Raw genomic sequence first — 16,207 nt, forward strand, 5'->3', positions numbered from 1 at the left:
GAAAACAGTTTCTCTTTACCTACTCTATCAAAACCCTTCATGATTTTGAACAACTTCAAGGAGAACGACCTCAGCTTCTCTAGTCTCTCCATGTATCCCTTACCATTCTAGTAAATCACCTCTGCACCCTCTCGAAAGCCTTGACATTCTTCCTAAAGTGTAGTGTCCAGAATTGGACACAATATTCCAACTGGGGCCTGACCAGTGTTCGATAAAGATTTAGCATAACTTCCTTGCTTTCATAGTTTCTGCCTCTGTTTATAAAGCAACATTTTGAATGGGCATGCAGTCCATAAAAGGGACCATGCACCCAAAAAAAAAATTGGACGCGTTAATTTGCAACACCTAAAGCTTTGATTGGGCCTCGATGACAAGTCCGGATTGCTGATTGGTACCACTGAAGGATAAGACACATCCAGCAGTTTCTCTTTGCAAAGTGTAATTCAAGCCATGCTGACTGCCAACTCCAGACAGAACAGAGCTCACTTGGAACAGACAGGGCTCACTCTCACTGGTTAAGACCTTCTCCCATCCCCCAAAGAAGTTCCTGCCTGCCATCCAAATTCCTGATCTGCTCCCCAGAGCCCAAGTTTCTGACCTTCTCACCAAAAGTATCTGAAATTCTTCCACCAACCCAAGTTCCTGACCGCCTAGCCCCCTGCCCAAGTTTCTGACCTCCTCCTCGCCAAGACCTTCCCCCACTGCCCAAGTTCCTCCTTCACAGATTCATAACCTCCTCCCCCAACCCCGCAAGTAGTTCCTGAACCCCCTCGACTACCATATATGGGGCGTTGCATGGGGGTCACGGTTTATTGGATATGAAGTAAGTAGTGATAGTGTCTTGACTTCCGGATTTCGTCCAGTCATACCACCTGGATCACGTTCTCGCTCTCAATCACCATTTAGACCTGGATCACATTCTTCCGCCATCCCCACTGTGCTCTCCATATTCTCTACACCATCCACCCCACCAAGTTCCTGTCTTCCTCTCTACCCCCTCCTTCCAATTCCCCCTTTCTCCCTCCGATCTTCCTCTCCCCCTTCAATCCACCCCCTCTCTCTCATCCCCCCCTCCTCCCCTCTCTCTCTCCCTTTTCGATCCAATCTTCTCGGATCCACAGAGCTGAGGAAAGTGTGGTCCACACTACAGGGTAGCCGCAACTGTGGGGTACTGCACATGCGCGGCCGGACCTCAGTGACAGCGCGCATGCGCAAAAGGGGGCGGGGCGGGGCCGACCACGCACATGCACAGAAGGACACGAAAATGCTCCTGCAGATAATCACTTTGAAAAAGATTAGGGGGAACATTGGTCCCAATACTGACCCCTGGGGGATACCAGTCACCCCCCCCCTCCCCCACCTGCCCCCACCCCACTCTGAAAAAGAAACATTCATCACTACTCTCTACTTTCTGTCCCTTAGCCAATTTTGAATCCACATCATGTCCCTTTAATCTTATGGGCCTCAATTGTGCTAACAAGTTTATTATGTGGAAACTATTACAGTATGCTACAATTCACAAAGAATTCACGAATAACTGGCCATAATCCCATTTTAAATAAAACTAAGGCTTCTTTAAACAACAGCCTGCAATTCAGCAGGAAAAAAAACACATTTTCAAATATATAGAGATGAATTACCATCATTAAAAATATGGAAATAGTGACCAATTGTGACCCTTTACACATTTTCAATCTTGACAACCAAAATCTATTGATTAACATAGCTATACACAGATGATAGATACCATCAGTGGGCTGACCAAACAGTTCATAAATTGGAATATCGCATTTCTATAAAAAAAGCTGGGCAGTGTTAATATTCTTATACTGAATAGATTTTCCCCGAATGCAATTTCAGCAGCCATCTTTGTTCTGTGGGCACACATCAGTAGCCAACATTGCAACCTATGCCATTACTATTCCACATTGTGGTGTGCATGGCTCCCTTTCAGAGATTTTGAAACACCAATTGTGGAGACATGTTCATTGTTCAAAATGCTGAATTGTGGTGCAGCATTCTTTGCCAACACTGAATAACTTGCTTTACTAATGCACTTGAATTTAATTCACTCTGGTGCACACGAAGATACAAAGTGCGAACAGTAGGCTCCAATATTTTGGGATTTACATGATCTTATCTTTCGCTTTTCAATTTGAATCATCTGCTCATCCCTCAAGATCACCATCTGCTGTTCTGTATCTGAACATACAGCTTTCCTCTTCCTGTTGTAGTCCATATATTCCTGCTGTGCTAACTAACTAACCCTCATACAAATCCAAACATTTCACTTTTGAGTATAAAAACTCTGTTTTCTAAGAAAAAAATGGGTGCCACATACAACTTCAAAAGGATACTTTAATAGAAACTCTGAGCGAATGGTAGCATTCCCGCCTCCGATTCAGAAGGTGCAGGGATCAAACTCCACTCCAGACAATGCTGGCAAGTAGAGTCAGAGCTCCAGCTCTGAATTCTGGGTTGACATCCAGCGTCTGGGTTGTGGAAGCCCATAAAACCCTCCCACATTATCGGCTGGTATAAAGATGGTTACGGCCATGAAAGGAGTGTTCACGTCACAGCCAGTCAGACTATTAATCAGCGTGTGAATCCTTCCACTACTTCATACTGTTCTCCAAGGAAAGCATGAGAAGATACAAAATGATGCAGAAACTTTATGCAACACTCGCAATGCCAAATATCCCATTATTACAGCTTCAGGCCAGATTAGATTCCCATAGGATTTATGGTTAGTTCCCAACAGATGAATTCAGTGAATTGGCGTCCACTGCACGAGCCGGCAGCCTGTTCCCAGAGAATAGTGCCGGTTCATGTGGTGGACACCAATTTACTAAATTCATTCAAGATAAAGCGGGACCAGTTTCTGGTTGGGATGGAGATCTAGCCTTTCTCTAACATACAGCTAAAACACTAGGAATCAACCTTGTGTCTTTTTCCTGCACTGCTTCAACATTTGAACGTCTCACTTGTGTCTTGACAATCAAGAATGGATACAGTATTCAAGCTGAAATCTGAACACCATGCCATACAGTTTGATTACTACTACTTCGGATTTATAAACTATTGTTTTGGCTATGTAGTATGTTGGCTTGAGGCCCATGTCCTAACTCGCATCAAGTCCCATTCACCCATCAACCCCTGTGCTTACTAACCTACATTGGCTCCCGGTCAAGCAACGCTTCGATTAAAAAATTTTCATCCTTGTTTTCATGGCCTCATCCCTCCCTATCTTTAGTCTCCTCCAGCCCCACAGCCCCTACAAACCATCCCCTCCAACCCATGAGATATCTGCGCTCCTCTAATTCTGGTCTCTTGAGTATCCCTGATTTTAAGTCGTTCAACCATTGGTGGCCATGCCTTCAGCTGCCTAAGCTCTGGAATTCCCTCCCTACAGCTCTCCGCCTTTCTACATCTTTTTCATCCTTTAAGGCGCTCCTTAAAACCTACCTCTTTGACTAAGCTTTTGGTCATCTGCCCCAATTGCTCCTTATGTGGCTCGGTGTCAAATTTTATTTTATAACACCCCTGATAAGCACCTTGAGACATTTTACTACGGTAAAGGCACTATATAAATACAAGTTGTTGTTGATCAATTGCTTCTCTGCATTTGCAGGACATAGTTAGTGTTGAGTCTATTAAGACTCCTAGGTCTTTTCAGCTTCATCCTTAGTTAGTTTATCATTTATCAAATACGTGCATCGCTTATTTTCCCTTTGCATGTGCGGAGGAGGACAAAGGGTTTGATTAGGCCAGGGAAAATGGAGTACGAGAAGAAGCTTGCAGGGAACATTATGGCGGATTGCAAAAGTTTCTATAGGTATGTAAAGAGAAAAAGGTTAGTAAAGACAAACGTAGGTCCCCTGCAGTCAGAATCAGGGGAAGTCATAACAGGAAACAAAGAAATGGCAGACCAATTGAACAAGTACTTTGGTTCAGTATTCACTAAGGAGGACACAAACAACCTTCCGGATATAAAAGGGGTCAGAGGGTCTAGTAAGGAGGAGGAACTGAGGGAAATCTTTATTAGTCGGGAAATTGTGTTGGGGAAATTGATGGGATTGAAGGCCGATAAATCCCCAGGGCCTGATGGACTGCATCCCAGAGTACTTAAGGAGGTGGCCTTGGAAATAGCAGATGCATTGACAGTCATTTTCCAACATTCCATTGACTCTGGATCAGTTCCTATCAAGTGGAGGGTAGCCAATGTAACCCCACTTTTTAAAAAAGGAGGGAGAGAGAAAACAGGGAATTATAGACTGACCTCAGTAGTGGGTAAAATGATGGAATCAATTATTAAGGATGTCATAGCAGCGCATTTGGAAAATGATGACATGATAGGTCCAAGTCAGCATGGATTTGTGAAAGGGAAATCATGCTTGACAAATCTTCTGGAATTTTTTGAGGATGTTTCCAGTAAAGTGGACAAAGGAGAAGCAGTTGATGTGGTATATTTGGAATTTCAGAAGGCTTTCGACAAGGTCCCACACAAGAGATTAATGTGCAAAGTTAAAGCACATGGGATTTGGGGTAGTGTGCTGACGTGGATTGAGAACTGGTTGTCAGACAGGAAGCAAAGAGTAGGAGTAAATGGGTACTTTTCAGAATGGCAGGCAGTGACTAGTGGGGTACCGCAAGGTTCTGTGCTGGGGCCCCAGCTGTTTACACTGTGCATTAATGATTTAGACGAGGGGATTAAATGTAGTATCTCCAAATTTGCGGATGACACTAAGTTGGGTGGCAGTGTGAGCTGCGAGGAGGATGCTATGAGGCTGCAGAGTGACTTGGATAGGTTAGGTGAGTGGGCAAATGCATGGCAGATGAAGTATAATGTGGATAAATGTGAGGTTATCCACTTTGGTGGTAAAAACAGAGAGACAGACTATTATCTGAATGGTGACAGATTAGGAAAAGGGGAGGTGCAACGAGACCTGGGTGTCATGGTACATCAGTCATTGAAGGTTGGCATGCAGGTACAGCAGGCGGTTAAGAAAGCAAATGGCATGTTGGCCTTCATAGCGAGGGGATTTGAGTACAGGGGCAGGGAGGTGTTGCTACAGTTGTACAGGGCCTTGGTGAGGCCACACCTGGAGTATTGTGTACAGTTTTGGTCTCCTAACTTGAGGAAGGACATTCTTGCTATTGAGGGAGTGCAGCGAAGATTCACCAGACTGATTCCCGGGATGGTGGGACTGACCTATCAAGAAAGACTGGATCAACTGGGCTTGTATTCACTGGAGTTTAGAAGAATGAGAGAGGACCTCATAGAAACATTTAAAATTCTGACGGGTTTAGACAGGTTAGATGCAGGAAGAATGTTCCCGATGTTGGGGAAGTCCAGAACCAGGGGTCACAGTCGAAGGATAAGGGGTAAGCCATTTAGGACCGAGATGAGGAGAAACTTCTTCACCCAGAGAGTGGTGAACCTGTGGAATTCTCTACCACAGAAAGTAGTTGAGGCCAATTCACTAAATATATTCAAAAGGGAGTTAGATGAAGTCCTTACTACTCGGGGGATCAAGGGTTATGGCGAGAAAGCAGGAAGGGGGTACTGAAGTTTCATGTTCAGCCATGAACTCATTGAATGGCGGTGCAGGCTAGAAGGGCTGAATGGCCTGCTCCTGCACCTATTTTCTATGTTTCTATGTTTGCACTTCTCTGCATCACATTTTATTTGTCTACACATTTTGTTGAACCCATTTAGTAATTTATGCACACAACTCCTTCCGTAATACTAGTTTTCCTAGTTCCACTGGCCCCTTAGTTTGGGATCAGCAGCAAATTCGATCAATTTGCACAGAGGAACTGAATCCAAATCATATATGCAAATGAATAGTGGTCATTTGGTGCATTTTAAATCATCCATCCAGAAGGATCCTGCACTGGGAAATATTTTCAGCAACAATTTACATTTCCCATTGCTGGACTGAATTCTACAATGTATTGAAGAAACATTTATGATACTGCAGTATTATTATGCTCAACAGCTGCAGACACACTCATACTTTAGTGAATAGAAACATAGAAAATAGGTGCAGGAGCAGGCCATTTGGCCCTTCGAGCCTGCACCACCATTCAATATGATCATGGCTGATCATGCAACTTCAGTACCCCACTCCCGCTTTCTCTCCATACCCGCTGATCCCCTTTGCCGTAAGGGCCACATCTAACTCCCTCTTGAATATATCCAATGAACTGGACTCCACAACTTTCTGTGGTAGAGAATTCCACAGGTTCACCACTCTCTGGGTGAAAAAGTTTCTCCTCATCTCAGTCCTATATGGCTTACCCCTTATCCTTAGACTGTGACCCCTGCCATAAACATTTAAATATTAACAAATTTACACTAGAACCAGTGGAGGGAAGTTGAATGCAGAGGTCACATACAAAGTAACTTGCGACAAAGACTGAATTATGACCAGTAAATTGAAGTGGAGGAAGGAATAAGTAACTTTCTGTTGCAACTGAAACAGAGTGATGATGAAAGGATCTGGTTTTACTAGAGGTTGACCCTCATCCCACACACCATTTTACTTGTACGTGTATTGCGCAGTGTCCAAAACAAATTTGATAGCCCACTAGCAGACACTTTAAAAAAAAAAAAAATAAAGAGAAGTGAAAGACAGCATTCAAATAGTCTCATTATGAAGTGAAGATGGTGCGTTACGCAATTTTGTTGAACTACGATACACTTGCCTGTCTTCCCATGACGATTTTACTGCAAGTAAGTAGTTAGCCCAACAATCAGTTAAATAAAACAATTCAGCATTTCCATTATTTTGTTAAGAAATATTTCAACAAATGAAATAAAGGAAATTCTGGAAAAGTACAAGTCAGTCAACACCTGAAAAAGACAGGTTAACATTTTAGATCCTACAAATCCCCTGGGAGGACAGGCGCACCAACATCAGCGTCCTCATCCAGGCTAACATCCCCAGCATTGAAGCACTGACCACACTCGATCAGCTCTGCTGGGCAGGCCACATAGTTCGCATGCCAGGCACGAGACTCCCAAAGCAAGTGCTCCACTCGGAGCTCCTTCACGGCAAACGAGTCAAAGGTGGGCAGCGGAAACGTTACAAGGACACTCTCAAAGCCTCCCTGATAAAGTGCGACATCCCCTCTGACACCTGGGAGTCCCTGGCCCAAAATCGCCCCAAGTGGAGGAAGTGCATCCGAGAGGGCGCTGAGTTCCTCGAGTCTTAAAGCCGAGAGCATGCAGAAATCAAGCGCAGGCAACGGAAAGAGCGTGTGGCAAACCAGTCCCACCCACCCTTTCCTTCAACATCTATCTGTCCCACCTGAGAGTCTGTGGCTCTCGTATTGGACTGTTCAGCCACCAAAGAACTCACTTCAGGAGTGGAAACAAGTCTTCCTCGACTTTGAGGGACTGCCTATGATAATATTTCAATTGAGCTTTTAAAGTTTGTATTTTAAAAATCAGAGTATTTGAAAAAGAAAAATGGGATTGGACAGCTCGAGTTGAAGAGCTAATACTGGCAAAGGCACAACAGACCAAATGGCCACCTTCTGTGCTGAATTTTCTATTAATCTGGGAGGCCTGTTTAGCAGATTGTGCTCAGCTTACAGAAGTAACTGCAACTTATCTGGGATTTCAATACAATTAATAACTAACTTATCTTATTAGTTGTAAGCAAATGTAGCAACAATTTAAAAACTGGCAATAACATTTTCCTCATTTTGTCGCAGTTGTAGCTCATGGGCAGTTACCTTTCCTGTAACATTTGACAATGCTACAACAGAAGAAAGAATGCAGTCATTGGTAGTTTTAAGCTTCTGTGTAATCGTGGGTTGTTCTTGCTCTAATGAAACCTTCTGACTGTAGTGCTTGGAAATATCTAAAGGCAGAAAAGCACTCATTAGCTCTGCAATAAACATTGATTTCTTAAAAAGATAGCAATTTTAAAATCACATTTTCCAAGAATGTGTGTTTTGTACAAAGATTATGCGGGTAATTTTGATACACATGACTAATCAAGATACATACATTCCCTACCTGGGATTGACAGTAACATGAGACATGTCTTGGTAGGCAACAGACATTAACTGAATAATACAACAAGGTAGTGGTACGTCATTATGCAGATAGGCAACTTTTCTTCCCTTTAGGAAGGAGCACAAAATGTTGGAGCCAGTATAGTGCCTCCCATCCTTTTCCGAGAGATTGAGCCACTGGAGGGAAAAAACTATCAGGAATTGTTGGCATTCCAGGCATACTCGGAACATTACTTTATCCACCAGCACATTTATCAATAGAGATTGAATCGGAGATGTGGGTGTCGGGCAATACAAATATAAATGGAATGCAAAAAAGCCAGAGGGAGGAGTTGGGAATAGAATTCTAGAAAGCGAAAGGATTCGCAACACAAATCTATCCAGACAATTATCTCTGTTGCCAGAAACCCATCCAGAAAAGCACCTTTTGAACAAATGCAAAACATGTGGTAAAGTGTATTTACAAATCCTCCAAAAGGCTGCTAAAACAATTAGCTTGCAGCTATTGATTGGGCCTATAAAGAATCAAGTGCAAGCACTTTTTTTGAAGTATGATATCACTAAAGGACATGGGACTCAATCACCCAAACAGAAGAAAATTATGACCTACTCGAAGGTAGAATGGGCAGATGTGGCATTCTGACAAAAAAGAAACCCACCTCAAAAAAACCCACCAAACTTACAAATGACTGGGTGACAAATACCACTTGCCTCCTACTCGGGAGCAGGGTAGTGGCTATACAACAACTTGTATTGATATAACTCTTTAATGCAGAAAAATGACTCGGTGTTTTAGAGGTATAAAAAAAAAGAGATATTAGCTGGGTGATCAAAAGCTTGGTCAAAATGGTGAAGAGGGAGGTGGAAATGTTTAGAAAGGGACGTCCAGAGTATGTGGGCTATGGTCTGAAGGCAGGGCTGCCAATGATGGGATGAAGGGGGGAGGGAGTACAAGAGGCCAAAAAGTCAGGAAAAAAAGACTTTGGGAGCTAGAGTTGGTTGCAGAGATAGGGTGGGGTGAGGCTATGAAGGAATTTAAGCACGAAGATTGAGAATTTTAAATTTGAGACATTAGGTGACAGCGAGGACAGGGGTGATTGGTGAGTGGAACTTAGTGTGAGATAGGGTATGGGCAGCAGTGTTTTGGATAAGCTAAAGTTCACAATTGGGTGAGAATTTAGATGCTGGCAAGAAGAGCATTGGAATAGTCTAGTCTGAAGATGACAAATGCAGAGGGTTTCAGCAGCAGATAGGCTAAGGTAAGGGCAGAGGCAAAAATTTCACTTCATTCTGCAGGCAACTATACCTGTAGTGGACAGCTATTCCACCCTAATAAAAAGGTTAAATAGTGGAGAATCCAGAACTATACTCAACACCTGTGCCCCAAATGAGGACTTCCTTACATTCCCTTAAACATTCACTTCACCACCTGCGCAATGTGGCTATAGTATACCATCGACAATATGCAGCAATTCGCCAAGGCTTGTTCAACAGCATCTCCCATGACCACGACCATGACCATATACAAGTATAAGGGCAACAGGCACATAGGAACACCACCACCTCCAAGTTTCCCTCCAAGCTACACACCATCCTGACTTGGAAATATATTGCCGTTGCTTCATCGTCACTGGGTCAAAATCCTGGAACTCTCTCCCAACAGCACTGTGGGAGAACCTTCACCACACAGACTGCAGTGGTTCAAGACGATGGCTCACGACCTCCTTTTCAAGGGCAATTAGGGATGGACAATAAATGCTGGCATTGTCGGCGACACCCACATCAAGTGAATTAATACGTTTTTTTTTAAATCCCCACATATGCCACAACTATGGAAAGCAGTAATTATGGGTGCAGACGACTAGGACCGGCTCCTGGCAGGCACAAGGTACCAAGGTCAAGCAGTCTGAACAATCCGAGGACCTTGGACAGGTGGAATTCTCACGGGCTCTGTACCCAAGAGAAGGAATGCATCTTCAATGTGAACCCACGAAAGGCATACTCCAGGGTACATTACGTCTTCTGAGACACATACTGTGACATGGGATTAATAGCCATCTCAGGTCATATCCTGCATTACACTCTAGTTCATTCTAGCCAACCACCCTTGCCTCTTCTGACACAGACATTTCAACTTTGCCCTCCTATGTTGAGCCAGAGTTTCTATCCTATTTCCATGTAAGTCACATTGCTGAATACCAGATATCCCACACGTCTCCCCCACACTATAATGGGGAACCACCAAAGCAGTCCACTTCCATCGCTGTTTCAATTGTATTAAAACACTCGGTAAAGACCCCAATCAACTGCTGGAGGTCAATCATCTCAGCCCCAGGACATCGCTGCAGTAGTTCCTCAGTGCTGTGTCCTAGGCCCAACCATCTTCACCAGATTGATTCCCGGGATGGCAGGACTGACATATGAGGAGAGATTGGATCAACTGGGCTTGTATCCACTGGAGTTTAGAAGAATGAGGGGATCTCATAGAAACATACAATAATTTAGTGTCAGATGTGGTTCAGTGGGCAGCACACTCACCTTCAGAGTCAGAAAGTTGTGGGTTCAAGTCCCACTCCAGCGACGCGAACATTTAAATCTCAGCTGACACTCCCAATACAGTGCCGAGGGAGCGCTGCACTGTCGAAGGTGCCGTCTTTTTTAGAAGGATGAGAGAGAATCTCAGAAACATACAAGATTCTGATGGGACGGGACAGGTTAGATGCGGGAAGAATGTTCCCAATGTTGGGGAAGTTCAGAACCAGGGGACACAGTCTTAGGATAAGGGGTAGGCCATTTAGCACTGAGATGAGGAGAAACTTCTTCACTCAGAGAGTTGTTAACCTGTGGAATTCCCTGCCGCAGAGAGTTGTTGATACCAGTTCATTGGATATATTCAAAAGGGAGTTAGATATGGTCCTTACGGCCAAAGGGATCTCGGCGTATGGAGAGAAAACAGGAAAGGGGTACTGAGGTTGAATGATCAGCCATGATCTTATTGAATGGCGGTGCAGGCTCGAAAGGCCAAATGGCCTGCTCCTGCACCTAATTTCTATGCATCATCAATGACCATCCCAATATCAGGTGGTCAGAAGTTGGGATGTTCGTTGATGACTGCAGAGTGTTCAGTTCCATTCACAACTCCTCAGATAATGAAGTAGCCCATTTCCGCACGCAGCAAGACCTGGATGACATTCAGGTTTGGGCTGATACGTGGCAAGCAACATTCATGACACCCAAGTGCCAGGCAATGACCATCTCCAGTAATAGTCCCCATAACATTCAACAGGATTACCATCGCCATATCTCCCACCATCAACATCCTGGCAACATTGGCGGGGGGGGGGCGCAGTGGAATCACCATTGACCAGAAACTTAACTGGACCAGCCACATAAATACCAAGAACAGGTCAGAGGCTGGGTATTCTGCAGCAAGTGACCAATGTTCCCTTTAAGCTGCTCAGTCGCTCAGCGCTCTGCAGCTCCTGCATAGCCGGCTCATCGGCTTTTAAATAGGAAAAACCATAAACCCCCCAAAAATGTTAAAGGGAACTTTGGTTCTTACTTTCCAAAGCCTTTCCACCATCTACAAGGCACAAGTCAGGAGTGTGATGGAATTCTCTCCACTTGCTTGGATGAGTGTAGTTCCAACACCCTAGAAGCTGGCCACCAACCAGGACAAAGCAGCCCACCTGATTGGCACCCCATCCACTACCTTAAACATTTTTCACCCCACCACTGGCGCACCATGACTGCAGCGTGTACCATCTACAGGATGCACTATAGCAACTCACCAGGGCTTCGTTGACAGCACCTCCCAAACCCACGACCTCTACTGCCTAGAAGAAACAGCAGGCGCATAGGAACACTATCAGTCCCAAGTCACACACCATCCTGACTTGGAAATATTGCCTTTCATTATCCTTGGATCAATATCCTGGAACATCCTCTCTAACAGCACTGTGGAATACCTTCACCACGCAGAAGGCAGCTCACTAACACCTTCTCAAGGGCAATAAGGGATGGGCAATAAATGCTGGCTTACCAATGCCTGTGAACAAATGAAAAACTGCTCTGAAACAGAGAACATGTCCCTCACAAATATAAGAATCTTGTCCCTTTGCATGGTCAGGGGCCATCTTTGAATACTTTGGCCTATATGTCACACCAAAGTCACCATCCTGTACAAAAGAACCCTCTCCACTCACCTATGCAGCACATATGCCGACCTAACCACATGAACAACTTATTCATATCACACTTAGCTGAATATTCACCCTTCTTTTGGAATCAGATTCCAAATACCACCGAATGTAGAGAAAAACACAAATATCTTACATTACATAAGAACACAAGAACTAGGAGCAGGAGTAAGCCATTTGACCCCTCGAGCCTGCTCCTCCATTTAATAAGATCATGGCTGATCGGATCATGGACTCGGCTCCACTTCCCTGCCCACTCCTCATTACATGTACAAGATGCACAAATTCCATCCAGCCATACTCCACAACTGTTGGAGGTCATCCTTCTCCACATATACTTATCATGTCATCACATCTAGCCGTTTTGGATTGCAGTCCAAAGGCTGCTGAGACCAAACGGTCTTACAATCAGAGGACCTTGCTGGGTTTGCCCACTAGAGCAGGAGGACCTCCCAGCAATGAGCAGGCTAGCTTAATTCTCATCACTACCTGCATGATGCAGTAACCCCCTCCATGGGAAAGTGCAGAGCTCTACACAACAATCAAGTGGCTACAATCTATAATAATCAGAGATGCCTAGCCTCTGCCTGAAACTGTGGGAAATACCAAGCAGTTAGTGGCACATTCTTGAAGGCTCAGTCAACACAAACTGGCCTTTCTCTGGTAGCCCACTCTAAGCATGAAGGGGCACAAACCCCCAACAACAGAACCATAAGTATGCACAGTCCCTTCCTCACAGCTTAACTAACCTGCAGAAACCAAGGCCTAACAAGATATCTCAATCCGTTGATCTGCATTTTTCCAGTATAAGTACAGTCATGCCAAGAAATATGAAGGTATCAACACACTCCATGTGTGAGCACAGTGTAATCAAAGCGTGCAATGGCTTCATAAAATACACATTTTCATAAAATGTACAATGACCTGAAAATATGTGTGTGATTTAATGGCTTCATAAAATACTTTTCAGAGTCCAATTTAAATGAAAGACAAAAAGCATGTTGCTTGTTTTGGACAGAATTGGCTCACTTGCAAATGACTGAATTGATTCATAAAGAATCAATTACAAGCAGCTGCAGCCCATTGGGATCTGCCAGTGGTGATGTCATTTACTGCTCCGACACACAGCTGTGGAAGAATAAATCTAGGAACACAAACACAAGGGAATTGCAATCTAAAACTACTTGGATGAATTAATAGGATAATGTGTGTCATCATCATCATCATCATCATCAAAACGAGGAGGACTTGCTTCCACGCCAAAAAAGGATAAGTTCACAGGTGGTCCAATGAAGGACCTAAAATTCCAGGTCCTGAGCTGCATCCTGAAGGGATGGAAGATTTTTTTTTAACGTGTGGTGGCCGTTGCACACCAGCCACCACACGGGCTTGACAGAGCTAGGTCTTGGTCCAGTGGCAAGGATTACCCAAGACGAGTGGAGACCTGCTCTGCTGCACGGACCTAGTGCGCACACATATCGCAGTGTGGGCTGGCCCATGCTGCCCTTGGGCCTCTGGCCCCAAACTCACGCCTCTCCTGGCTTCTTCGCCCCGACCTCGCTGCTCCTGCTGTAGTTGCCCACGCTCCAATCACCGACCTGGACCTTCGCAGCTCGTGCTGCTCCCTGGAGTAGTATGCTTTCACACCGCTCCTAGGCCGCTGCTCCTTTTATGGCCCCGACCTGCCGCTGGTGTCCTCATGCAGTATGTGCATATTCTAACAATAATTCCAAAAGGACTTTAATCCAAGAGATTACTTGTTTGGTCAGATGAAACATAAGAAGTTAATATTGAATCTTTAAAATGGGTCTACATACAAAGAAAATCAAAAGTTAAATAAAACAAAAAAAAAGTGGAAAACTTCAAAAAAAGAATGTATTTAAACAAGTGAACAAAATTATTTTATTAAAAGTATGACTGCTTTTTACCTCCAGACTCAACTAGTTGCCCTCCCATCTTCCACCCGCCATAAACTTGAGCTCAAACAAAACAAGCACCAAATCCCGCTCATCCATCACCCCTGCTCTCATTGACCTATATTTGCTCCCAGTCCAGCAACCCCTCAAATTTAAAATTCTTATCCTAGTGTTCAAAATCTTATACGGCTCGCATCCATCTCGAACCTCCTCCAGCCCTCCAAACTCTGAGAATTCTGCATTTCCCCCAACTCTGATCTCTTGCATGTCTTTCCACTCCCTTTGCTCCACCATTGGCAGCTATGCCTTCAGCTGTATAGACCCCAAGCTCTAGAATTCCCTTCCTAAACCTCTCCTCTTTCAAGACTCTCCCTTAAAACCTACCTCTTTGACCAAGCTTTGAGGCACCTCTCCCAATATCACCTTCTTTAGCTCAGTATCAATTTTTGTCAGATTGCACTCCTATGAAGCAGCTTGGGATGTTTTCTTACTTTAAAGGAGCTACATAAATGCAAGTTGTTGTATATTGTACAATAGGATTTATAAACAAGTCAGTTTATAATATACACAGCAGAAAATCTTGCTCTTTATTTCTCCAACACTGATCAAAGCAAATTATTTTCAAATTTACACAAGTATTATTGATCAAGATAATTTTACATGATAGAGGGAAAACAATTTTGAGTAGACATGAAGTTGGGTTTTGAGCTATACATTGCTATGTACATTACTTTATTTTATTAAAAAGGGAATGACATTATACACACTCTTAGAGTTGTGAACTTCTGGATAGACAGTCATTTAGTACACTGGACATACAATCTAAAATTAATTTCATTAACAATTCAGTATACTATAGGGATACAAGGAATTAGAAATCAGGTCATAAAAAAAAGTGAGGAATAAACAGATTACTACATTTTTATTTTTATTCTTTTGGTTGTTTAATTTTATTGTCTTTCAAAACTGTTATTAAAATAGTTATACACAATAGCGCAGCAAATCCATATGTCTCACTGAAAAGACCATAAGGAACACCTTTTCTTTAATTGTTTTTAGACTTACCCGTCATGACATCATGCAATGAATGAAGACAAGCAGCAAGCTGTGTGAAAACTACATTATAATTTGTCTGAAGGAGCTTTTCAGGTTTTGTACCTAAAAAAACACAAGATATAGAGTATAAGAAACAATAAATTTTCATACATCAACGCTAAATAGGCAAAACAGTTAAAACATCTGCCCCCCCCGCCAGCTGCATAAAACTTGCTCAGTACCAGCCTCATTGCTCACCTTATAGTTTTCAAGCAAGTTTCAGAAAAAACATTCCTACAGCATCAGATAAAAATTCTAATAAATTTCATGTTTTTCCAAAAGCTAATTTATATAAATTATGCATAATCATATTTAATACTTCCTAACTTCTCAGGCATGATACAATTCATTAATGGAGAAAAATATCAAACAAGAACTAAAAGTCCAATAAATTCTCAAGCACAGCATTAAAATAATTGGATTAAAGTAAAAGAATATGCACACCATCAAATCTGGTACCTTACATGTGATTATCACCCAAAAATCAATGTACTAAGACTACATCTTCAGGTCAATCGGAGAAATTATCTCAGCACATCTAATTGTCAAGAGAAGAATATAGCAATGACTTGATCCAATAAATTAGTCATTAGACTTAAGAAAAGGAGACAGGCCTTGAATTATCTTTACTTCCTTTACCGTTATGGACAAACTACTCAAACAAGACTATAAAATTGAATTGGAAGAAAGCAGCCCTTTGGCCAATTTGGTTTAATGTTCCAGGACACTGACCCTTCAAGTTTTCCATTTCAGTATCCAGTAGTTTCTTAAATGAGCCCAGTGTTTTGATTTTAACCACTCTTCCTGACTTTCCATCTATTGATCATTGTCTGCGCAGAGATAAATTTCCTGACAACGGTTCTAAGATTGCCTGAACCTATTGTTTTGCTGCATAATGTATCTGAAAAGATTGTTCTTGTTTACTTTCTTCATCTTGTATACCCCTAAATTGCCCCTTCAAGGCCA

At 43.1% G+C, this 16,207-nt stretch overlaps 1 protein-coding gene across 3 annotated transcripts in view; it reads right to left on the bottom strand.

Annotated features, from left to right (window-relative positions):
- The window catches only part of ppp1r21 (protein phosphatase 1, regulatory subunit 21), a 127,187-nt gene that overhangs the window by 38,892 nt on the left and 72,088 nt on the right, over nucleotides 1-16,207 (bottom strand). For all 3 annotated transcript variants that reach the window (XM_070888681.1, XM_070888682.1, XM_070888680.1), the window contains 2 exons: nucleotides 15,212-15,304; nucleotides 7,747-7,874 (listed from right to left, as the gene is read on the bottom strand). In XM_070888681.1, the coding sequence (XP_070744782.1) occupies nucleotides 7,747-7,874; nucleotides 15,212-15,304 (221 nt within the window). The remainder of the gene's footprint in view (nucleotides 1-7,746; nucleotides 7,875-15,211; nucleotides 15,305-16,207) is intronic.

The sequence above is a fragment of the Pristiophorus japonicus genome, chromosome 9 (genome assembly GCF_044704955.1).
Source record: "Pristiophorus japonicus isolate sPriJap1 chromosome 9, sPriJap1.hap1, whole genome shotgun sequence".
NCBI classification, from domain to species: Eukaryota; Metazoa; Chordata; class Chondrichthyes; family Pristiophoridae; genus Pristiophorus; species Pristiophorus japonicus.